This window comes from Sinocyclocheilus rhinocerous, unplaced genomic scaffold, assembly GCF_001515625.1.
Source record: "Sinocyclocheilus rhinocerous isolate Xijiao unplaced genomic scaffold, SAMN03320098_v1.1 scaffold140, whole genome shotgun sequence".
Lineage (NCBI taxonomy): Eukaryota > Metazoa > Chordata > Actinopteri > Cypriniformes > Cyprinidae > Sinocyclocheilus > Sinocyclocheilus rhinocerous.
Genome location: NW_015642053.1, coordinates 1,412,905 through 1,439,199, shown reverse-complemented (window position 1 = coordinate 1,439,199; position 26,295 = coordinate 1,412,905). Strand labels below are relative to the sequence as shown.

At 37.8% G+C, this 26,295-nt stretch overlaps 1 protein-coding gene across 3 annotated transcripts in view; it reads left to right on the top strand.

Annotated features, from left to right (window-relative positions):
- The first annotated feature begins 14,280 nt into the window (after positions 1-14,280).
- The window catches only part of slc38a10 (solute carrier family 38 member 10), a 28,219-nt gene continuing 16,204 nt past the window's right edge, over positions 14,281-26,295 (top strand). For 2 of the 3 annotated variants that reach the window (XM_016572278.1, XM_016572276.1), the window contains exons 1-8: positions 14,281-14,496; positions 15,477-15,693; positions 16,001-16,118; positions 16,494-16,539; positions 16,625-16,718; positions 17,395-17,538; positions 18,839-18,963; positions 26,028-26,130. In XM_016572278.1, the coding sequence (XP_016427764.1) occupies positions 15,604-15,693; positions 16,001-16,118; positions 16,494-16,539; positions 16,625-16,718; positions 17,395-17,538; positions 18,839-18,963; positions 26,028-26,130 (720 nt within the window). In that variant the 5' untranslated portion in view covers positions 14,281-14,496; positions 15,477-15,603. Of the gene's footprint in view, positions 14,497-15,476; positions 15,694-16,000; positions 16,119-16,493; positions 16,540-16,624; positions 16,719-17,394; positions 17,539-18,838; positions 18,964-20,257; positions 20,383-26,027; positions 26,131-26,295 lie in introns of all 3 variants that reach the window. The other variant, XM_016572277.1, reaches the window with a different exon arrangement.

Genomic DNA, 26,295 nt, shown 5'->3' with positions numbered 1-26,295 from the left:
GCGGTTGTTCTTTAGTGTAGATGCATGTTGATTTTATCAGACGATGCCGCGATTATAAATGAGAGTGACTCCTGGTTAACATGTATTAAAAGGGGTCGTGTTTAGTCACTATTTAGTGTGGTATTTTTTGACAATATTCACTCATCATGACAGTAAAATAGGGCATTCTAAGTCAATATACTGCAGTATTTCCTTTCTCAATAAGAGGGATTGAATGTAGACCAAAAAGAAGGTTGTTTCAAAAGGTTGCTTGATTCCATGTTGACTTGGAAAAAAAAAATCTAATATATATTTCTAAAATATAATTTCAAATAACATCAACAATCACATCAAAAATAAAAGTATGAAAGATAGAAGGCCACAGTGACGACCCCACCTACTGGTGTAAAAGTATAGTGCAGGCTGAAACAACACAGTAAGATGGATTGGTTTGTGTCCTATTTACCTGCATAAATATGCAAGTAAATGCATAAGAATTGAAAAAATAGGGAAAAGGAGCAATAATATAACATGTAGCGTATAAATAAAGTAAAGTGAAATACAATATTGATTTATTAGTTTAAATTCTCATTCAACCGTTATTTTTGTTACTTTCTTTGTTCAGTAAACTTTAGCAGTTCTTGTTAGTTTTTCCTTTTTGGGGGTGGGTCAGACTGTAAATGTATTTTCGTCCATGCCTGAACTGAGATGATATTGGCTATGTATGTGGAAGAGGATTGCAGTGACAAAAACATCTGCAAGGGATTTGTAGAGTGAATTGATACCTAATCATAAATAACATGAACATTTGAAACTCATTTGGTAGGCTGGCTGTGACCTCAGAAGAGTTGAAGGGAGCAGGAGGGTTTGTGTATGGTGCAGAGAAGTTGTAGGCATGGAGTTAAATGACCCTAAATGAGATGGGAGATGAGCGCAACATGGCTGCTGATTGGTGCAGGATGCCCCACCTCACACTGATGAAAGGATCACAGGGATCAGTCGTGTATATGCAGCCGGACCTGGATGCAATGCAAGCTCCCCTTGTGCCCCCCAATTAAGTTGAGTTCTAGTTTACACAAATTGAAGCCAGAAAAAAAAAGCAGAAACTACTCCAATTTTAATATAGTTAAATAAGACACTCTGTGATTGCACAAAGTGATTGCATAGATTAGATTAAACTTTTCACTGCTTGGTTTTGCCTGTTTCCACACAATAAAAAAATGAATGTAAATCTGCAGTTATTAGAAATCGCAATTGTGAAATATAGTCACATTTTGAGATATTAAGTCACAATCACAAGAAATGAATTTACATTCTAAAATAGACACAATTGCCATTAAGCTGCCGTTACGAGAAATCACAATTTCACAACTGTGAAATATAGTAACATTTTGAGGTATAAAGTCATAACTGGAAGAAACAAATGTATAATTTGAAAGTAAAAAGTTAAAATTTTGATATATAAAATCATATTGCGAGTTATAGTATAATAAAGTTGCAACTGATGTAAGGTCACATTCTAAAATATAGATACAATTACAATAAAGTTGCAGTTATGAGCAATAAAGTTGAAATTGTGAGATGTAAACTCATTTTAAAATATAGTCACAATTATAGCAGTTACAGTCATGAGAAATTGAAATAGTGAAATACACAGTCATAACTGTGAGATATAAAGTAAAAATTATGTGAAATAAAGATGCAATTGTGAGAAATAAAGTCACAATTACTGTACTCTGTCACAGTAATAAAATACATATATTTTTCTGATGCGGAAACAGGCGAACACTGTTTACAAGCCTGTCTTGGAAAGATAAATTAAAAATTGAAGTATTTGTAGCCCATAAGCATGTTGTATGTCAATGTGCGGAATAAGCTTTATGTGACAGACTTGGAAAAAGTATGTGCCTTCCAATTTCCAAAAATCTTCCAAGAACTTTTCAAATCTGTGGCTTGTAAAAGGTTGCTTGTTCATACAGTTAGTCAAACCCAGCATGAATTAAACTTTTTTATTTTTCCCGCAGACACTATTTTTAGTAGTAAAACCATTTTAGCCTCACACATGATAGCCGTCTGCCTCTGTAAGCAGTAACACAACACAGGATGTTCCTCATATGAAAAAAAGCATGCATTATGCGTGGAGAGTAGAAATGCCAGGGACCTTTAAACAGTAAAGGTTCAAAGTATGAAATGCAGGAATCACTCTCTATACCTGTCTACATAAAATGCAGTGCATGATTTGAACTGCATATCAAGGTCATTCGAATGCATTTCTGATAACAAGAAGCTGATGGAAATCTGTCATATTTTTTCTTACTCTTTGTAATCACCTTACTGTTTTATCTCTCCATAAAACAGTTTTCATCACTTGCTTCTGTTTCCAGATCAAAGAGTCTTTTTTGTCAAGCATCTAGGCCGGTATCTCAGAAGGCAGCTGTCTTGTTTTTGTTGAAATCGGTTTAGCCCAGGTTGGGTGGGTTTTTAAATATTTTGACACTGGCTTCTTTAATTTGAATCGGCTTGTTTATGTTCTCACCTCAGCAGAGGGAATCATACAAGAGGAGTCTCTTTGTCCGAATTGCATGTGTTTCTTATCAAGGCAGCCAGGCTTAGGCATATTTCCAAACTGCACACAAGGATCCTGTGTGGCCAATGAAAAACCCAGACCCTACAGCGCCCCCTACCTGCACCAACTTGTCTGCTTGCACTTCATTAGTCTTGAAGCCTTAATTGTTCTCCGTTACCTTTTAAAGATTATTTTCCTTTCGGATTCATCATTAATTATTCACGGCACGCTCTCTATCAACTCGCTATCGTTTTTTCTCTCTCTCTTTCAGTGCCTCCCTTCCTCTTGTCAGTGTGATTTGCTGTGTTTCTGTCAGTAGCTGACTCAAGGCAGGTGGAGGGGTTTCCATGTGCTTTCCATTTGCTCTGGACTGAAACGGCCGCAATTAAAACCAAATGTGCAACCTGTGGCTCGCGCATGCAGCGCGCTCTGACACACAGACGTGTACTCGCTTGCAAATAGTAGGCCGAACAATAACAATTCAGATTTATTGCCTTAATACAAAACGATTGGCTGAACTCTGGAAGTCTGCATTGTACTGGAGTTTCGGAGCAAGAGAGAACTTAACGTTGTTTTGGTGGGGTGCTAGACGTGCGGAGGCCGGGGTGAGCGAGAGGCCAGGCCGAGGTCACCGGCAAGATTCAGCTAAAAAAGGAGAAAATTATGCGGGCAGCTGAAGTTTCTCCTCTGCAGCCAGAATGTCTGCTGACCACATCGTGTAGCTTGAGGACATGGAGACTATGATTAGAGCCCTGGTAGGCAGGGCTGGGGTGACTCTGGTAAGGTCGCATATAAGTACACCCACATGTTGTAGAAGTGCAGGTCCATATACCTTGTGGGCATATGCGCCCCACCTCTGACACCCCAAGGCCCCTCTTCTTTCTGTAGCATGACCTCAGCAAGCTGATAATCATAGTTATTGACAGAACAGGCTTAAACTGCGCTAAACAGTCCCCGTAGACAAACCGAGGTCTGATTTTCCTTTTGTCCATATATAGGCTATGGTAGTGGTTATGTACAACATTGCTTTAGGGCGCAGTTGAATCAATTTTGGGATGTTCAGGGCACAAATGTTCACTACATATTGCTGGTTTTCATAGAAGCCTTTTGATCAATGTGCATTTTACATTTATTAGTAGTGCTAGCCATATCACCACTACTAATATCGCTCATACTAAGCCTCTAACTTTGAGAATTAAACTTCAGCATAACTAATTACTTGTTGCGTGTTTCAAATTGTAAAGCTTCTCAGACTAGAAATTTAAATAAAAATCAAAAATTAAAATCTTCCCATAAAGTTTGTGCTGTAAGAGTGGTACCTCAAATTGTGTGGCTTGTTAAGGAGAGTGGTATTACTTTTAAAAAACAATTGGACTTGCGATTTCCATCTGACAGATGATAAAATGGATGGAACTTTCCCATAGCCTCTAGCAACCATCTACAACAGGGATCTCCAACCCTGTTCCCGGAGAGCTACCGTCAGAGCCGATCGGCAATATACGCTCACTACGCAAGTTGCGTAGGGCCCCTGTAAATTACACAAGGCCCCGCCTCCCCGTCGCGTCAAAACGGCACGGCACTTTCAATCTGCTGCGGAGACAAGTAAAAATAGTGAAGAAAGTGAGCAAGATAAGGGTAAGTGATGGATTTTATAAAGCTGATGCTGAAATGGTGGCTGCTGCATTGTGTTTTATTGATTTAATTCGGCATTTTCGTGAGAGCTGTGAAGACGCTGTGCCAGTATAACGACAGTGTTGTGCATGGTGTTATCGTGGGCACTTCAAAAGACCTGAATAATTAGCGATACCTTATTATCTGAATTGTTTCGATTTTTAGAACATATATTAGCTTATTTATTTATATTAGCGACCAGTTAAACTTGACAGCACTGCATGAAAAGTCGGTCTGATTTTCACATTGATATGGGGAAAAAAAAAACAATGCAGACGGGTTGAATAAAAATGTAACTTCATTCTCTGACAGGAGGTGACGCTTATTTCCGTGTTTACTTGCTTTTTTACAGAAAAGAAAGGAAGTCAAAACAGTATTTACATGTTTGTTTTCATATACATATTTTTGCATTTTAATCTGGACTTAAACAAGGCAGTCTAAAAAAGAGATTATTATTTTTATTGAACAATAATAATAATTTAAATAATACTACTTTTCATAACCCATTGGCAGGTGTTTTTGCTTTATTAAAGCATCTTTAATTTTGATGTATTTCTTTGAAAGTATTAGTCAAACATTTCTCATTTAAATTTTTTGAAATAGTCAAACATTTCTAATGTAAAGTTTTTGTATATAACATGAAATATAGGCTTATCTTCATATTTATATCACGAAAGATAAATAAGACAATTTTTTAAAACTTTACAATATGGTGTCAGTGTAGGATATGCGCATTGGAGGATGGGAGGTGGTGGTTAGGTAAAACCGTAGGTAGTGGGGGCCCCCTCTGAAAGTCTGCTTAGGGCCCCCAAAATTCTAGGATCGGCTCTGGCTACCGTCCTGCAGATTTTAGTTCCAACCCTGCTCCAATACACCTGCATGTAATTATTAAGTAACCCTGAACACCTTGATTAGGTGGTTCAAGGTGTGTTTGATTGGGGTTGGAGCTGAAATCTGCAGGACAGTAGCTCTCCAGGAGCAGGGTTGGAGATCCCTGTTGTAGATGGTTGCTAGAGCTAGAGGCTTGAGAAACTGCATAGAAATGCCCTAGCAACCACACAGAAATGTCCTTTCAACCACCCAGAACATTCTAGCAATCATATAGACCTTATGTAGCCCAGCCCCTTTTCAGAACTGCACTCATTGTCTTCTATCTTCTGTTTTGTATTTCCACAGCATGAGGGTAAGATCTTAGGAATTTATGAATGAACTGCTTGTTTTAAAACCTTCCTGGTCAACTGACATTCAGACGCTCTGAACATTACAATGCTTATGATAACTCTACAATAAGTAATTCCACTTCACTGGCTATTACTCTTTAACTGCAATGCTAAATAAATATACAGAGCTCCCACAAAAATGGATGTTCAAACACAAAATTATAAAGAAGGTCTACAGCAGGGGTGCCCAATCCTGTTCCTGGAGATCTAGATCTCCAGGATCAGGATTGGGCACCCCTGATCTACAGCAACAAAGTATTATTTTGATAATTGATTCATATAATGATTAAATGGAATTATTAAATCAACTAATCGTCGATTATTTCATTGATTAATCAGTAGGCTTTGATCATTATTCAGCTTTTGCAATTTGTTAAAATATGGAGTTACACATATTCTATACACATTAATATACATATAGGAAACCGACACTGACACTGTTTTTTCATGTTTTATCCTGTAATGCTGCTTTAAGGCAATCTATTGCAAAAAGTATTATAAAAATAAACATGACATGACTTTACTAGCATGCCGATTGCAGAGGTGGTGCAAACATATCCTCATCCCTATGATCAGATGTTTTCTTAACTGCTGATTTCTCACCACTGTCATTTTTGCTGTGTTTATATTTACACATGCATCTAAACGCCACTCTAAGCAATGTCAGGATGTTTGCTATCAATAAATTGCTGCTTGTGTATATTGAACTTTTTTTTTTATTACCCCTAACTGAAGAACAGAAAAAAACTTTGCTGTGACTATATTGGGGCCTTTACGCATGACAGCTTCCCATACACTCTGGTTTGGCTTTGTTTGATAGACTCTCCATCCTCCAATGTACTACGACAACCAACCAGGAACAGAGCATATGCACTCAAGGCTTTACCATCACTTCTCCGGTGTGTTCCAAAAGGGATATATCACCCTCTGAAGGGCACTTCGGAGTGAAAACAATCATGGCCGCCATATTGAAGGGTCGTTCCAAACCGAAGTGCTCAAAACTGGCCACTTCAAAGGGCCCTTCGGAATGAAGGATTTCAAAGGGTACAACTGATGGACACTTCGGGCCCCCATGATCCTTTGCGCTGATTCTTTTTATGATGACGGGGCCTCCGTGTGGGCACGGGATGATGACGAAGAAGGGCACTTCAAGAAACAGTTATTTGGTCCCCTACACCCTTTCAACCCTTCAAAGCTCTCACTCCGGAGGGTAAACCCTTTGAAGGGATTAGGGCATACTAGGGGTGAGCCCTTCCGAATGGAACGCAGGGACCATAAGCGTGTCTTCTTCTGTTTGATTGCAGCCAGGAGGGCTGAATACAGTTTTGTGCTACAGTGCCCCACTGGTCAAACCTCGTTATTGCAAACCCTATTAGGTCATATGAGATCAAATGATTATTCAACAACAACAAAATATTTACTTGTCAAGAATTCTTTATGTCGACTAATCATTTAATCCCTGCTAGCAATCATGTAGATATGCCTTAGCAACCTCCAAGGCCACCCTAGCAACCACATAGAAATGCCCTAGCAGCCACCCAGAACACTGTAGTGCCATGTTGGTGAGTTGTGCAAATGTAAAAATCTAGATTCATTTTGCCTGACCACACCACCTGTTTTTAGCATCTTCTAATACAGACAATAGACCTGATCAGAATATTGAGTCACCGCAATGAGACCCAGAGTGCTAGTTATTCCCCTTGAGGTCTATCTACAGGCTTTATCTAATTTCATAAGAGCTAATTAAGCAGTGAAGGAGAGCTGGGTAAAGGGTTAGTTCCTGCTCCGGAGCACAGAGGGGAATGGTTTTATCTCTCTGTGTCCAAGGGCAATGCCACTCCTTTCTCGTGAACACAAAGTGCCACCCACTATGAGTTCCATGCCCAAATATTTACACTCACTGCAGGAATGACCCCCACCCCTCCCCTCTTTTGATGCAGTTTACAGCTCAAAACTCACTGGAAAATGTGGCTTTGGCACAAAGTCAATGACTCACAGCAAATAAGCAGCACCATTACATTACAGAAAATAAAGAGCCACACTGTTGTTAAAGGACACTTGAAAAAGAAAACAAATGGGGAAAAGTATGTAATGACAAAGGGAAGACACGGCTTTATTCCTCAACCACTTTCCTCTGTCCACGCACACCACCGCGTCCTACAACCGCCAAACACATCAATCGTGTGGCCCTCTTTTTTCATTTACCTGGAAAAAGCCAAGAATTGCAGAGCTAAATTTCAGAGAGAGAAGAAAGCAAAGGAGTAGATATGGAAGAGAAATATCCCCTTGAAAGTGCACGCAGACAGGGCACAGGGAGCTCACAAAGACTGCCCTTGATCAGACCAGTGTAAGAACAAAGGCGAGATTGTGGAGACATTGAAGGCTTTCATGTGGACAGCCACTGTCTGTGTGCAGGCCGCTTACTCATTGGCAGGCGAACACAAAACCAGGGCCATTTGCAGCTCATAAGCGGCAAACGAAATATACACAAGCACAGCGGCCCCAAAAAGTATTTAGACACTTCAGCTACACTTAAAAATACATGAAAAATGTCATTGCATTATATGTCAAAATGTCAAACCAAGTGGCATTTATTTTAAGTCAGCATGAAATCAAAATTCACCCGATCTATTTTGAAAATGTTATAAACCTTATTGTGAACGATTCATCCATTTTTTTGACCTTGCAATCTTTAAACGTTTAAAATCGTTTAACTACATTTTTTGTTTTTTTAATAAATCAATTACACTTGTATGTACAACACAATGCCTAAAGATAATTTTTGCTACTAGTCGAAAATGTATGGGCATACATTTCAAAAAACAAAAATTTGTGAGGATCAATATAACAAGTATGTCGCCTGGTAAAGTATTATATAATATAATATATATTTAAAATTATATTTAAAATATACATTAAACTATAAACATCACAACGTACTATATATGTACTATATTATACATTATAATTATATAATAATATACAATATTTATTATAAAATATTTTATGTATATAAATGTTCTATATAAGTTAAAACAATTTTAAAAAGGCCTAGAATCTAGCATTAGGCTACTTACTTGGTTATACTAGCATCAGTTTTCCATCTCATGACATACATTTCAAAAGTTTAAAGGTGTTCCAATATTTTTGGGACAACTGTATATGCACATAATGCACCAATATAGATAAGCTTCACAGCATTTCCAGGCACAAATGTTCTCTGTGCTATGAGGATATATAAAAGGCAGACTGTGAACTAATAACTGTTTAGATTTATGTGTGATTATGTTTACATATGCCGGCTTTCGACATGAAATAAAAAATTGTGTGTTTCCAGGGCCCAACTGTGAAGTGAAGCCTTTACTTATGGCTATTTAAGAAGACATTTCCTGTTTAGAACAGGATAATGTGTTTCTCTTTGGCCTGAACCTGCAGCTCTTGCCAGCAGCTGCTCTGTGGCAATCCTCACACATTTTTGTGCCACGGAACGAGGGAGGAGGAGGAGGAGGAAACGGGGCAATAAAAAGAGCGCGAGAGAGTGAGGAGGGGGCCTGAGATTCCAGAGGACCCAGAAAAGTGTGACATTTCTGTGACACACTTTTCTGGATGAGTGTGTACCTGTCTGTATTTGCTTGTGTTTGAGTGTACATATGCGTGTGGGTTGAGTGTGTGTGTGTTCCTGAGCATGTGTTCGTGAAGGCTGAGTTAGAAGCGGATGCAGAGATAATGGATGGATGTTGATTCTACACTGTCACCACTGTATGGCCATTTGGAGCCATTAAAAATCCCCAATGTCTCTTTGATTCCTGCTCACTTCAGCTGCTGTGCTCCTTCTGAATTGTATGTGTACGTGTTAGTGCGTGTATGTGTATGTGCCTATTAGATCTGACAAAACGATCAAAAATGAAAACCATGCTGGAAAGCAGAGAGACACTGAATGCAAGATTATTATATGTATATATAAAGTTATATAAAATTAGATTGATTCTGTTTTGAACAACATGCTAATGTATGTAAGATATCACGATTGCAAAGTGGCATATACTTATAAATACATTATAGCGGCAATTGAGCAATATCACAAATCACAAGTAAAAGTTAAGTGTTACGGCCGTATGGCACAGCAGGTACTTTGTTAACATATAGGCCTACTGTATACACACACACACACACAGGCAGACACATTATAACATACAATTTCCGTTAGAACGTTGCTAACGTAATTCAAAAACGTCACGTTAGATTAATTAGTATTGGCGGTTTGGCCCATTTCTGAGAAATAGCCTAATAAGTAGGCAGTATGATTGCTTTTATACAGCAGTTCCATAAACAAGAAGTTCATATTGACTTACAGTTCTGACACAATTTGGTCAGATATGTTGTCTTCAAAATCCACAGGAGAGGAGAGCAGAGCAACGCAGTAGTGTTGTTTCGTTCCTGAACGATTCAGTGTTTACGAATGAATCGATTGAATGATTCAATAAAACACCCGTAAAGACCGTTGGTGATTTTTGAACAACATACACACTACTTTTACTATGTCTGCCCTAAAAAAATATGGTAAAAAACTGTAATAATAGTGTGCTAGTATGCGGCACGTCATTCGTGCCGTTTTTTTTTTTTAATAATCAGTGTTTCTGAATGAATCCTCTCTAATTAATGGTTCAAAAACTCAATCATAAAGACACCTACCGCCACCTAAAGGCGTATCGATGTAACCTAGCATTATGAGTTTTGTATTTATATTATTATGGCTACATAAGAATAGCACTATTCAGGTATTGTTTAAAAAAAGACAAATTAAAAATACATAAAATTACATAATAAATGCCCTCATAATATTTTAAATGCCTCCATTTATTCCACCAGATCAGTTTTACATTGTATTGTAATTTAGTTATTTTTTTAAATGCATTGTGTAATCTAAACCTGTGATCTAAATCTAAATCTGTGTATAAGATATCATGACTGAAATTTAGCAACACAAACATCTCCTCCATAGTGAACAGCAGTATCAGACAGACTATTTTAATTTTACAGTATGACGTCAACAAAGGCTTTCCTTCAATTTGCAAAAAAAGATTCTCTAGAACTCACTTCTCTAGAACAGAGGAGCCTAATAAAGCTGCACTGTTGATGGTGAAGAGAGAGATTAGGGGTCATAGTCCATAAAAAGGAGGATAGGGGGTTATATGGTTATTTGATGGAGGGATGGAAAGACTGAAAACTGGGCGAGGAAAGGGGGGTATTCCTGTACCCCATCTGTTCCCCTCAGTCACTACTAAGAAGATAGGGATGGGGTCAATCAGAGGGCAGGGGCTGGGTAGCTCACTTGCTGCATGTGAAGCCATGAAAGTCATCTAAAAGAGATTCATTAGTAATGTTAGGGGAGCACTGGCTGTACCCCACTAATTCCTCAACAGCTGTGAGCCATGCATCTGGTCTGAGCCATGGGCCTGTGATTGGCCGTGATTCAGTGGGTGGGGCCGAAGTAGGAGGAGCCACTAAAATTATCTGTGATCTATGCTTTTCTCTTTTAAGGCACTGGGCTGCCACTGTCTCCTCTCTTTTTACCGCGAGGGTTATAATTAGTGAGAAATGCCGAACGCAAATTTCTCAAAGAATTATTGAGAGGCCCGAAAGCGGCACAGAAAGATTTCCAGAAGCATGCGGTGGCCATAGCTTGTGTAAACTGAGGCCAAATCAAAGCATTTATGGTGTAATATATTATATTTAGAATAAACTTTCATCAAGCAAACCCTAAATGATTCGTTAGTTTTACAGAAACCCAAAACCAGCCCAATCACTCCCCACCGCTGCACAGGAATGAGGTGCCTTCTTTCTCCATGCGGACCCCCCTACCGAGACTGTATATCAAAAAATCAGTCAAGTGTCGGCATTCGCACATAACCATGTCTCAAAAAAGGATTTTAATTGGAGGAACTCGGCAAGAGCCGACACAGGAGCCCTTTCTCTGCGGGTCGCATGTAACAGGCCCCGCCATTGACCGGACTCTCCAGCCCCCGTGGCTGATATACGGCGGGCTTGCATTAGGATGGCTGTGCGTAACTTTGAGAGGAGAGGCTACGTAGATCAGCCCATCAGCGCAACTCTTGTTACACAGGGTTTTTTCCTGTGTACAGATTTATGACAATTTTTTTTTCTCTGCTATTTCATGGCTGTTTGAGTGGGGTTAGTTAAGCCCAATTCAACATGAAGACCTGATTGAGATGTACTAACAGACGCTACTGTAGTTGGCAGTCACGGGGGGAGGGATAGGTTGGGTACAGCAAAAGACGTTAGGAGAGGCAGAGGAATGTTTCAGGCCTGTAAAATAGCCGCCTGTCAAGCCGAGACGCTTGCCATGTTTGGGTGGAGAGCAGCTTTTAATGGGGAAAGACAATTTGGCGCTCTTTCTGAAAGACTGACTTTCAGTGAGTGCTTTACAGGCATCCAGCGTCTGTACACATGTGGTCGGACAACTGATAAATGGACAGGACAACTAATCTGAAAGGAAAACATTCTCACTTTAATTACCCCCTATCTTTAAGCTGTGTGAAAACTGAAATTATAGCTGTCAGGCCAAGTAAATACTGAATGCACAGCTTTTCCCTTCACAATTGGCATCTTGTGTGTTTGAGTGTGTGTGTGTGTGTGAGAGAGAGAGATTCATCCAAAGCCGTAATAGCAGTATCTGTAACGTAGAGAGATTTAGTCGTTCTAATGGTGTAAATGTCATTCTGACACTTTTACTGTCCACATGCACATGCCAAGGAGCTGACCTATGCCTGTGCATGTGTTACTGCAGGAAAAATTCTCAACAACGTTGCTGACCCCCACGCAGTGACGTGTCGATGTGTCTGAGGCCGTGTTCTGCTTATTTAACAAGAAATATCCATGAAACAATGAACACTGTTTTCAAGTACCAGTTAATATTCTGTCATCTCCCAAATGTTCTCCCTAAAGCAGGGCTGTAACCACTATATACACTTGGAGGGACATGTTTTCCCTGAAATTTTAAATAGTGTACGATTAATATGAGTTCTTTAATGATGAATTCTTAAACTTTAACCCTCAATATTGAATCTTTGGCATTTGGTTAAAAATATATATACATATACGTTACATATACAGTATACATTATTAGCGCTTTTTGTCAGTTATATTTAATTGATTTATTTTGTCAGCAGGGTTATGCAAAATTTAGATCTATCTATGCCTATAAGCAAATTAATTTGAAAAAAATTCTTAATTAAATTCTCAGTCACATACAAACTTGCATATGCAGAACACAGTCTAAAGGTTTTTCTTCTAAACAGTTTTTCTTATCTTTATCACTGAGCCTGCTGTATTTAAAACACACCACCATGAATTAGAAATAGATTTGAAACTCATGATAATTCAATAAAGAAATGATTTGATTTAGTAAATCATATTAAAACAGGTGACACTGGAATGAACAAACATTAACAGGACTGTTTAGAATACTTAAGTAATCGATTAGTGACTGAGCGTTGACAGATTATTGGCACAGGATAAGGTATTCGTTTCTTTTATTGAATTCGGCCCTTAGTTTCAACCAGGCTCCCATTATAAATAGGTCTGACTTTTGGTTGAACGGTTGATTGAGGCATAGCACAAAAAACATCTTTTGTTCCTTTTATTCACAATTATCAACATAATGGCTGTTATCTGCAGCCTTTAGCGATGCTGATGGTTTATAGAGAGGGCTTTAATAGATTTTAGGAGGACAAAGGTAGGCAATGTTTAGCTGCACATGTCAGTCTTTTTGTGTGTAGGGAGAGTCTGCATTAAAAACCTTATTCACAAGGCTGGTTGATGTGTAATTAAATGTGATTACTGCCTCAGTCTGTGTGTGTCCTTTCTGAGGTCACTCGCACACACACACAAGCGCTGCAACACTCCGTCGCCAGGTTTCATCCCCCTTCCTTGGCTTCCTGAGGAGCCTGTGACTTTGGTGGCTGATGGGAAATTTTGTGCATGCCTGAGCTCACAAAGGCGCTCTTTCAGCCGCATGCATGCTTGACCTCTCGCAGTTCATCGCCCCGCTTTGTGCTCCCGTGACCTCGCGCCGACCAGGGGTTTCCCCTGGAGGTCAGCGGTTCAATCGGGTGCCTGTGTCTAATTTCTTCCTGGCTACAGAATCCCCCCCCCCGCCGCCAAATCTGCCCAGCAATCTGCCCACTCTCTCCCCTTCTGCTGCTCGGGCCTAATTCCAATCTTCAGGGATTAGGTGTGGAGTGACAAGACCCTCCGGCCAATGGGCTGACTTGTCAGTTAGGTTCGAAGGCCAGTGGTACACAATAGCCAGATTTTTCCTGTCTCCCACCTAAAACCAGCCCCCCTAAAACAACACACTAAAATCCCTTCCCAGGAGAGAGCATGCCTGACTGGGGCACGCTGGTCCCAACCTCTCTCCTCCAAACACACCAGTAACAGAACAGAAGCCTCTGTTGCCCGGATTCCGCAGGGCTCCTGTTGCAGATCAACATCCCTTGCTCCTGCTTCCCTTTCCTGCTCAAATCTCTGTCCAAATGAAACAACACCGTGTTTCGTCTGTGTAGGTGCTGTTGACAGACCGAGCCATTGATATGATCTCTGCATGCATAAATTCTACACCGTGTGTCAAAGTAAAGCATCGCGGGACTCAAAAGATATTGCAGGTGTTAGTTACTCTGAAAACAAAACGAACAAACTGTCAACTTCCAATTTGAGCTATATTTGTCAAACGAAAGTGAACCTGACTTAGGCAGCGTTCCACTGCAGTTCCACCCCTGGCCACTGGAGGCAGCAGGGCGCACTAGTGTCTTTGGTAACGCCACACTGGCAGCGCTGCGCATACTTCCTGGTTACAGATTGGGGAAACAAGGACATTTTCGCACAATTCGGGAAATTTCTTTCTAAATATTTGTTGAATCTCCTGCAACTTTATACAGACGGCACAAATATAACAGGAAGTTTATTTATAATCGTTTTAAAACAGTCATGAACCGATGGTCACTTAGTAATTAATGACTGATGGGAAAAAGTGTGGACGTGGTATGTAAACAAACTTTTTTATAACCTCCTCAGTCTTGATATGAGAAACTTTATAGACGGACAATGTTTACTCATGAGAAATGTTAATTGTCGTATTGAATAGCATATTAAATTAGCTAAATTAAAAGCAGTATACAATAATTAATATTTCTGGTTTGTATACTGTATATATAATATTCATATATGTTGTCACATGCACACTGTTATTACTCTGATAAATTAAATGTGTGTTTTCAAGAGTGTTTAAAAAATAAAAGCACAGCATACTTTCTGTGTCTGCTACATGCAAACACATGCTGCCATTTCTGATTTTATTTTAAACTGAGCCCCTCAAAAAACATCTTCCCACACATTACCAATCAATTTGTTCTATGAGTTGTGTAAAAGTACTCAAAAGTGCTCCTGACAACACAACTGTTGCCATATGGCAGGAAAACCTAAAACACATTTGACAACTGCACTGAATGTTTGTAATCAGCACAGCAATTACAGATATGACGTTTTTAATGTTGTAAGGGAATCAGGTTAGTTGAACATGTCTGTAGACTAACAATAGATAAACGTGTTCAATTTGTTCCAGATGTCATTCTGTAATGATCTGCTTTCTTTAGCATGAAAGGAAATCTTCTAGCCCTATATCAATCTAAATCCAGTATCTTTTGTATGTTTCATAGTCTGATTGGTATAAAGTTTACTAGAATAAAATTTGTATTGATTATATAGATTTTGTATGCTTTGATTTTTATTGATTACTGTTTTCCAGAAGCTGTTTGGATGTTTTAAAGCATACAAAATGAATAAATAAGCTATTTAATAGTTTATTAATGGTTTATACATTGCCGTTTTGTATTAAGCTGTATATTCCTCTTCATACATAAAGTATAACACTAGCAAATGAGTACATTTAAAAAACAAAAATCTCTCATTCAGTAGGGTTGAATATGATGCTGGTGTATTTGTTTTCTTCTGCGTCTCCACAGAACGTCATAGCGGCCAATTGAAGGACAGCTGCATCAAGCCACTTATCTCAATTAAACCTTAGGCCATTGTGGAAGCACCACACATACCTGTCTGGACATTAAAGATCTCAGCTGTCTGAGAGCCAAAATGACTGTGTCAAACTGGGGTTTGATCATGAACGTTGTAAACAGCATTGTGGGTGTGAGTGTCTTGACGATGCCCTTCTGCTTCAAACAGGTAAACACATGGTTAGAGCTTATGGGAACATGTGCTGTGTTGTTTTGTATGCTTACAGGAGGATTCCAAATGTTGAAATCTGCAGTAAGGACTAGGAGTTGTTTATACACGACTTTTCTGGTTAATAATCTGTTAACTGAATGAACAAAGTGAATCAGAAATTGACAAGCTGCTATTTTAGTTTGTCCACTATTTTATACAAGAATTAGTAAAAGCATGTAACTTTTACTGGGGCTGGAATTTAAACATATAGGGCATCTGTGTTTGTCTCTTAATTTTTATAGCCATTTTTTCATTCTTTTTGCAGTGTGGAATTGTGTTGGGCACATTGTTGTTGTTCTTCTGTTCGTGGATGACCCACCAGTCCTGCATGTTTGTAGTCCACTCGGCCAGTAACACAAAACGCAGGACTTACGCTGGACTAGGTGAGAGTGACAAAAAGCAATAGACACACTCAGAGGTTTCATCAATTTCCATCATTATGATAATGTTTTAAGCATCCTCAGTGTGGATTACAGTGGAATAATTTATTATATTGTTAATCAAATTAGATGACCAGATTGCATCATCTGTATTTTTCTCATTACGAGTAAGCAAAATAAAACAGAAAAGCCAAGAACCTATAACTCACCGCTAATGCAGACTTAAAGTTGTATTTGTGATATTAGTGTTATTTAAAAAAAATTCTAATCAAGAGGAAAATGTACAACCCTTTTTGTGAAAGCGGTAAAAAAAAAATCCCTGTAATTTTACAAGACAATTTCACAAGAAGCCTTATTCATTTCTCTCTCCCTTCCCAGCTTTTCATGCTTATGGAAAACCAGGCAAGGCACTTGTGGAATTAAGGTAAGATTCATCTTCACCCTCATGAATTAAATAAGCTCTTATTGCTTGTATGATCTACTTATATTCTCTCTCTCTCTGTTTTCAGCATGATTGGCCTCATGTTGGGGACATGTATTGCTTTCTATGTCGTCATCGCAGATCTGGGTTCCAACTTCTTTGCTCAGCTGCTTGGGCTGGAGGTAAGAAATAAGATTGTATGTTGTCACATGACTAAAATTATGTTAACTACTGTTGTTACTCCAACACATTTCTTCCAAATCAATTAATGATAAGCAATTCCCAGAACTGATCATTGCCCTTGTTCATAAACCTCCTGAAATGATAAAATCAAAGGCCGCTATCTTAAAAAAAAGTGCTGAGCTGTGTGTCATGTAACCATAAAAAACACTTCATAGACTTTTTATGACTTTAGTGTAGATGAGATCACAGTTTCTGCGTGAAAATAATTTTTTTATCACACCTATCAGTGACAGGTGATTTCTTACTGGCCTGGCCACAAATCTGTATTTTCGTTGTGCAAGATGAGCCATCTTTTTGTGAAACGGGACCGATCACAAAAACGTGACAAGTCATAGTAGGGATTTTGTTTCTTGTATTCTAGTTTTGGTTGCATAATCGTTTCTGAATATTTGACGTGTGTTTTCTGGAGAAAAACAAAAAAACTTTAGGCATCTTAGATGAAATGCTGATGGTTAAATAAATAAAAAATGTGATTTTTACTGTACATTAAATGATGACCAATGTTTTCTGTCATTTTTCATATAGCTATGTGTTATGTTGCTGTTGTGTATATAAATATACACAGCTTTGTTGCCCTGCATTGGCCGATAACTGCTTTTCTTTTTGCTCCTTCAGGTGACGCGTAGCTTCCGTATCGTGTTACTGATCGCTGTGTCTCTGTTCATTGTGCTGCCGCTCAGCTTGCAAAGAAACATGATGTCATCAATCCAGTCGTTTTCAGCCATGGCACTTATCTTCTACACACTCTTCATGTTCACGGTGAGTCATTCCCCTTTCCACAGATCCAAACTCCAACCTGAAAAATGTAATATCAGATTCCATCAGCACACCCTCATTCAGGTGTAGGAATATATGTGTATGTGTAGACATACACATATATTCACTATATTTGCCATTTGTATGAGAAAGTAATTTGATCTTTTAGCATTTTGAGTATATTAAATGATATAAAAATGTTGTGTAAACCATAAGAGTGCACTTCAACATGACTTTCAAACACTTCAGATTGCAGCTATTCGTTATGGTTGCTTTAAGGTCATGTTTTTTACTTTCATTTCAGGTCACTTCAATGATGCTGTGTTTAAAGTATGTGTGGAATTCATTTATAGCATAAAAAAAAAAAGAAAAAAAGAAATTTGCCAATTTTTGGTCCCTTTTAAAGAGTGTAATGTGGCGATTGCCTGTTTTTTTTTTGTGTGTGAATACAATGTGAATATGCATTACCATGGCAGCAGATTTTCAATGTTTCCTGCTCCAAATCTGTAAAAGCGTAAAAGTAAAGAGCAAGTTCTGAAAGAACTGAAGAGAACCATTACAAAACATTCTGAAACCTTATACTGAGTTAGTGTTGTACGCAGAGCTTTTAAATCAAATTTATACTTAAATTCTAGACTCAAAATTGTTTTTTTTGTCCAAGTTATATACAATGGGTTTAAAATGCTGAGATCATATTGAAAATCTTTATTTTTTATTTAATCTGTAAATAATTTTAGGATTTTGAGAAATTTAAACCAGAGAATGAAGACACATTTTAGGTTCTGCACTATTTCTAGGTCACTTATCATACAGACAGTCAAATGTTCCATTGCAGCAAAAGAGTCAAGACTCTCTGGAACATTCTCAAATCTAGAGAACACCATCTGTTTTTATACAAACTTTTGAAGATTTCACTGAAACTATTATGCCGATAACATAATTTGTAATAAAATTGTATAAAAAATATAGAATAGAATAGAATTATTTCTATGTGTAGTCCAGATTTCTGGACTGAATATCTTATAATAGTTTCAGAGTCATTGACATTAAAAACATTAATGTTTTCAGTGCGCTGCACTGAGTGCACAACCTATGCAGTTGTATATCTACTATATATAGTAATCTAGTATATCTATCTTTTATCTAGCTCAGTGGGCCATTTTTTTCCCAACCCATTTCTTAGTTTAGCATTTTACCATCTAATTATGTTTTCCCTCTGCCCCCATCTGAACCGCTGCCCCACCCCCATTCCTGATGCTGACTTCCGACTGACCATCTGACGCTCTGACTTGGCGGCCTATAGATAGTGTTGTCCTCTCTGCGTTACGGAATAATCAGTGGCTCCTGGGTGGAGCAAGTACATCTGTGGCGCTTCAAGGGTGTCATACAGTGTCTGCCAATTATCGCCACCACCTTCTGCTGCCACCCGTAAGTAATCCGCCCCAGAGAACGGACCATACCACTGCCATGGATTCAACTACATTACCCAAAATCCCCTTCCTCCTCTGTCCACCTTCATTCAATCCAAAGCTCTGTTTGTCGGTGCCATTTGGTTCAGGGTTTTTTTTTGTGTGTGAGGTTAGTGCCATGGTGGCAGAATTTATATGTGTTGTGTGTCATCAGAGTTGTCTTGACTCTTTGGTAATACCCAGCGTCCTCTGATATACTGCCGCTGGAGTTAAACCCTATGACTGAGTAAACCGATCTGATAGGGTTGTGATTGGTGGTGATTCTGATGGTTACACGGGCAAGCTACCGCAAATGTTTTCTGCAAATGTGTGCAGCAATCAGATTTTACCCTTCAAGATTTTTTTGCATGCAACAGGAAAGTTTTGCTGTCCTGTAGAGATGAACTGGCATTGAAAATTATGTGTGGAAGCTGATCAGTTTGATTTGTTTTTCCTCCATTAGTTGAAAAAATGATTTCCTTTATCCCCTTGAAGGAGTAGTTCACCCAAAAATTTAAATTCTATCATAATTTACTCACTATAATGTTGTTTTAAACCCATATGGCTTTCAAATCAGGCAGTAATTAACTCTCAGTATTTTTTACACTGTTATCATATATAGTACCAATCAAAAGTTTGTGGTCAGCAAGGTTTTTTATTAATACTTTTATTCAGTAAGAATGCATTCAATTTATCAAATGTGACAGTAACATCAAATAGAGTAAATCTATCTAAAATGCTTTTTATAAACTTTCTCTTCATCAAATAATCCTGACAAAATTACAATTTACACAAGAATATTAAGGAACTGTTTTCAACATTGATAATAAGAAATATTAACTTGAGAACCAAATCAACATATTAGAATTATTTCTGAAGGATCACGTGAGGCTAATGTTAATAAGTTAATGGCTGCTGAAAATTCAAAATATATTCAGATAGATAGTATGGGTCACTTTTATCATACTTTGATATCTTTGTCTTTTTTTCTGTGCATTTGAAAAGAGTGACCAGCACATTGTCCATAATGTGTTCCATGCCAAAATAAAGTCATGCACTTTTGGAATGACATGAAGGTGAGTAAAAGATGACAGAATTTTAATTTTAGGATGAACTATCCCTTTAAAAAGATTACAGGATCTCCATGCACTCTTCATTGTCAGTCTAAGGGTCTTATCACAGCATCGTTACTGCCCCTCTCGTCGTCCTCTTCCTCCCTCCGCCCTGTATTTATGGGATGATCTGTAACCCTCCTGCTTTCCCCTCCACCACAGATGGTGCTCTCCTCCTTCAAACACGGCCTCCTCACTGGCCAATGGCTGAACAAGGTCATTTACGTTCGGTGGGACGGCGTCTTTCGCTGCATCCCTATCTGTGGCATGGCATTTGCCTGTCAGTCGTAAGTACTCCGCAGTCCTTGCACCGCCTCTCTCCTCCTTTCTGTCGCCTGAATAAGGCCAGTTAGGCTTAATGTAGGGCTCCATTTTCATGGTGCAAAAGGATATCATAACATTCCTTGAATTCAAGAGCCAATGCATCTAATGCAAGTGTGTTTGCCCTGAGAAAATGGACCCTTGTTGGTAGACTGATATATTCTGAAGGTGCTCAGCTTATGTCATACTCATAACTATATTCTTTATTCAGCTGAATGTGGCACTAACCTGCGTGGAATGTCTAACTTTTGCCTTCTGCGTATACTGTTTTTATCCTATTCTTAACACTAACTCTATTCCTTAAAAGCATAGTTGACCCAAAAATGAAAAATCTGTGATCATTTAATCACAGTCATGTCATTCTAAACCTGTATGACATTCTTTCTTTTATGGAGGAAAAGATAGACGTTTACGTTTTTATTCACTGCTTGTCTTACTTCTGCCGTAGCTTTAAAATCTCTATTGCATATGTGCATATTGAAAACTTGCCATGTCAGAAGTCATACAGGTTTGGAACGACGGGTGAGTGAATAATGACAAAATGAGTTTCTTTTATGAGTGAACTATTCCTAACCATGAAAGGCCTCTTTCCCTTTTTAATGTGTTTGAATAGCTTGGGTTTTCTTAGCAATAATAGACTGACCCACAAGGTCGTCTTGATTTATTTTGTCAGTTGGCAGCTTGTCAGATCTGCATACAGTTGAAATATTAGTGCATTCTGATACAAGCATTAATGATTCATAAACAAGGAATGATGAGTTTTTGCAGCTCATCATAGTTCATCCATAAAGAGCTCACCGTGACCGGATCTTCCCCTGATGAATTCAACCACTGTGCACTGACACAGTCTTTATTTGTATTATGTTGAAACTCTGATATGTTGTGGGAGTACCATAGACTAATGTTGAGCTCATAGTTGTTACTGGTCTTTGATACTGCTGGCAGACATTTGTCTTGATAAGAATTCGCATTCTTTTTTCCCCATCTTGACCTAATTTTATGTTTCTTTTCTTTCCTTTTTGCTAGCTCAAATATACTAACCATGCAAGGGGTTGGTAATCTCAGTGTTTACCTGGTTATGCAATCTTAAGTTTGGGCGTGGAGAGTCGTTGACTCACTTCTTTCTGTTTCTTATCTTTCACAACATTAACGGCATTCACCAGTGTCTATTGATCTTCCACTCCTAGTTCCTTCAGCTGTTCTTTTCTCTTTTTTAAGTTTAATTTCTTATTGCGCAAATCATTTCCACTGTAGTTTTACTATATCCACATCATATTACATGAAATCTATACAATACACATATGGTTATCATAGTTTTACATAGTTGACATGTCTAATATTATCTTTCAAATTCATGTTTTTGTAAACAATTAAACTAAATATATCACACACACACACACACACACAGTCAAACCAACATTTATTCAGACACCTTCAACATTTCTCACATTATATCACAGTTTATTCGCTATAGTTTAGATAATGGTAATAAAATATGACAAGAACTCAAAGTTAAACTGTCAACTAACTTTGATAGAAAGGTATGTAATGGATTACAATCAACCAAAAATTATTCAGCGGTTAAATTGAAGTACACAATTAGATAATACCAATTTAGGTCAACCAATTACCAAGCAATGCTTAATTTAGTTCAGTCTGTGGTGTAAAAAGGTCACGTTAGCAATTAAAGAAAAAACACTTGGTCAGGTCAAAGTGTCTTGAGTATTTTTTGATCCCAAATTTTACTGGTAGTCCACTGTATGAGGAATTTTTGGGTATAATATGTCACAGTTCACCTTATTTTGCTATCCTCATTTAAATTGATAAACTATAGTGTCCTGCACCCACTAGTAAAAAAGTATCAAAAATTATATCTGGTGTCTGAATAATTTTTGGTTTCACTGTGTGTGTATATAATATGTATTTGTACATATGTGTATGTGTGTGTGTATATATATCTTTGTCAAAGCTACATTTATTTGATAAATTAATACAGTGAAAACTGTAATATTGTGAAATATTGTTACAAATTGGAACAATAGAATGTTTTCTGTTTTAATATATTTTCATTTTTGTTCATATTTTTGTCATTAATTCATGTGACAACAAAGATAAATTTTTAGCAGCCACAACTCCAGTCTTCCAGTTTCACATGGTTCTTTAGCCATTTTAATATGCTGATTTGATGTTCAAGGAACATTTCTAATTATTATAAATGTTCATAAAATATTCTCAGACAAAAACATCAATTTGTGACAAAAACAGTAACTTTTATCCATGCAATTCTCTCAGATAAATATACTTAGAAGATTCCTTCTATTATCCTTAACATGGTGCTTGTGTTTGTGTCTGTCTGAATATTAATGTGTTTGGAAGTGAATAGAATTGAGGTGTCTTGAGTGTACAGATGCCAGCACAGATGTGTGTGTGTTTGAGAGTGAGGGTGTTGGGGTGGAGGAGGTGTCAGTGTTGGTTTCTGGTGTGGATGAGGTAATGCGGCTCTTGAAGCTTACTGTAAGTCCCCCTTTACACACACACACACACACACACACACACACTCTTTCTCTGAAGGGTGATGAGTGATATTTGGCTGTGGCTTCTTGGCCGGCATTGACATACAATGCCACTTACACCCGTTCATTAGAAGAGCGAGACGGCGCGACATGACCTCTGATCCGACCACAAACAGTTCCTGTCAGCGCCTACGTTTACCCATCCATTTACATTTATTACTTTAGTACATTTAGTACGAGCTCTATCCGATGCCAAATTGAATCTTTAGAGAAACGTTGACCTGCTTGCTCTTTTGACTAAGAGAACAGATACTGTTCATTGAAGAGCAGCATTCTGGGTCCACTGGCACCCTTATACGGCTCCCGCTTAATGTGTAAATTCCACTGTAATGTGTAAACACCATAATGGTGTTATTCCTATCGTAAAATTGTCATGTCAGCTAACACAGCATCAAGTCGCAGGTTCACAGCTTTAGGTGTTATGACGGGATCATTTTAGCAGTATTGCAAAATAATTATTGTGTCAACACTTGGTAGAGGTGTAGAGAAAGTGCAGTGGGACTGTAGCATCACTGATCTTCCCCCTCCACACACACTGTAATTTCATCAGGAATAGGTTTTTGGGGTCTTTTCTCTCCATTCATCAGGAATGGCTTTTCTGTGGTCCTTTCTTTCAGTCTTATGACACTGAATTCTATGTAATTATAGTTGAATGTCTGAATTCAATTTTGTATCCATGTCATGGCTGTAAAAGCTTTTGATTGGCTGTGGGACTTCCATCCGCCGCCTCTTATTTCTCTCTCTCAGATTCGGATTTCTCAAAAAAGATGAAAGGTATTGTCAAAAAGCTTTTGGAAGGACTTGAAAGACTAAAGCTTAAACAGAAGGAAATTATAAAACCAGATTTGTAGTTTTTGAGGGAAATACCAAGGCATGCAAGGCAAGTAAAATCAGATTTTAGACTTTAGTTTTGGGTAAATGGCGCCTCAACAAATGACTTGTTTTTTGTTAATTGTGTATGAGAATCAACCATTGGGTGGCAAATGGTGTCAGTAAATAAGTGTTTCCTTGGAGAAAGAAAATTAGCATTTTTTTTAGCTGAATCCTACATTATGCCACATTCAGATCATAGACATTTTTGGCTTCCTGGAGACAATTGTAGAGATTTGTGCAATACAGTATACAAATAAATGTTAGAATGCAAACTTCCATTGCATTTTGAATGGCAAACATTCTATCAACATGCACTACCGTTCAAAAGTCAGTAAGATTCTTTAAATGTTTTTGAATCAAAAATATTTGCTTAAAATACAGTAAAACATTGTAAAATATTATTAAAATTTAAAGTAAGTGATTTTCTGATTTATTATATTTTAAATATACTTTATTAATTTGATGGAAAAGCTGAATTTTCAAAAGCCATTATTCCAGTATTTGGTGTCAAATGATCCTTCAGAAATGATTTTAATATGCTGATTTGGTGCTCAAGAAACATTTCTTATTATTATCATTGTTGAAAACAGTTGTACTGCTACATGTTTTTGGAAACCATGATACAGTTTTTTTCCTCTGATGAATAGAAAATAAAAAAATGGCATTTAAATAGTTTGTAACGTTATAAATGTCTGTCACTTTTAAACAATTTAATGCATCCTTGCTTAATAAAAGTATTAATTCGTCTCTTAAAAATGTTTACCGACCCCAAACTTTGAATGGTAGTCAGTGGGAGATTTTCAAACCTCAAACTGAGTTTGAATGGAAAATGAATGCTTGAGCAATATCAAAACTGTGCTGTGTTGCTGTGTTTTAATGAATAAGTGAAAAATGAAAAAATAAATACACATAAAATGTAGAAGTCTACATAGACGTCTCTCTCTCTCTCTCTTTCTCTCCCACTGCTCTGGTTTTTATTGCGAGTGAGTTCCAGCTATGAGACAGACTGGCCTTTGGTGTGAGATCAGGCGTTGGCTTAAAAAGCCCAGAACATGGTACTGTATATCCTAATAAAAGCAGGAATGGGCTCCGACTGTGTCTACGAGAGCTGTGAGTGGGCTGAGAGCAAGAGAGCCCAAACAAAAGCCCATACTGCCAGGAAATTTTATAACATGCTAAAGTCTGACTAGCACTTGTCGCTAATATATAGCAGTTGTAAATTCCCCATTTAATGTTTTGCTGGCGTCTGGTTTTATTGGTTGTCCTGATGACAGACATAGATTTTTTCTGTTCTTTTTGTAGCTGTTTTTTGTTTCTCTGTGATACTGAACCCTTTATCAGTGCTCGTTTCATCCAATTCGACTCTCCCTCCTTCCCACCCTCCCTCCATTTTGTCTTTTGTGTGTCTGAAATGAGTGATGGCCTTTCTATATTAAATTCCTGCTTCTCTTGCTCTCTTGCATGTTTGTGTCTCTAGAGCTCAAACGCACAGTTCAGTATGTCCTTATGCTAAATAATGATTATACTGTGACTGGTCAGTTTGAGTTAACCCATAAATAAGCATTTATGTGAATTCACATAATGTTATATTTGTTATATTTTGTCATAACATTACTATAAATAATTGCACAAATTGTGCATCTGTTATAATAATGTGTCCTTTAGTATTGTGATACTTTAAAGGAATGCTTTGAGTTTAATGCAAGTCTGTAGACTTTATCTGTGAAATGCTGTCGATTATAATATGTTGTCACTTAGTTTGTAAAAAACAGAAAAATCATGTTTACTTACATATCCAACATATTGGATAAGTCCATGGTAAAACGGTTAGACCCAGAAACATTCACATGATATACACAAGGACACAAGAAATGAACTGTTTACAAAATGAAACATTCACCCAATACAACCAAATGTTCTTCCACCTAGAACCATAGCCCCTCTGTTAAACAATGATTTAGACTTATTTACAGCTCAAATAACAAACATTTTGAAAGAACTAATATAAATATTTAATCAAAAATATGAGCTGCACAAATATAACTGAACACTACATTTATAGCTGTAGTAATCGACAGTATGTCATAGTTTTAAGTTGTATTGACCTACTACTTTAATGTATGCATCTTGAGCCTGATGTATATAAAAAGCTTTTTCTTCCATAGGCAAGTATTGCCCACTTACGACAGCCTGGATGAGCCCTCGGTGAAGAGAATGAGCACAATATTCACCTCCTCGCTCAATGTGGTCACAACCTTCTACATCACAGTAAGTGTGTGAGACCATTCATCAACTGTTAACTGATAATCAGCAGCTTGTTGAGGCCAAAACAAGAGCCATTCCATTTATTTTTCATATAACATATAACATTTTCAACTGGAGTGACTGGTTAATTAGCTAATTATTTAGTCACAAGTGTGATCTAAAAGCTTA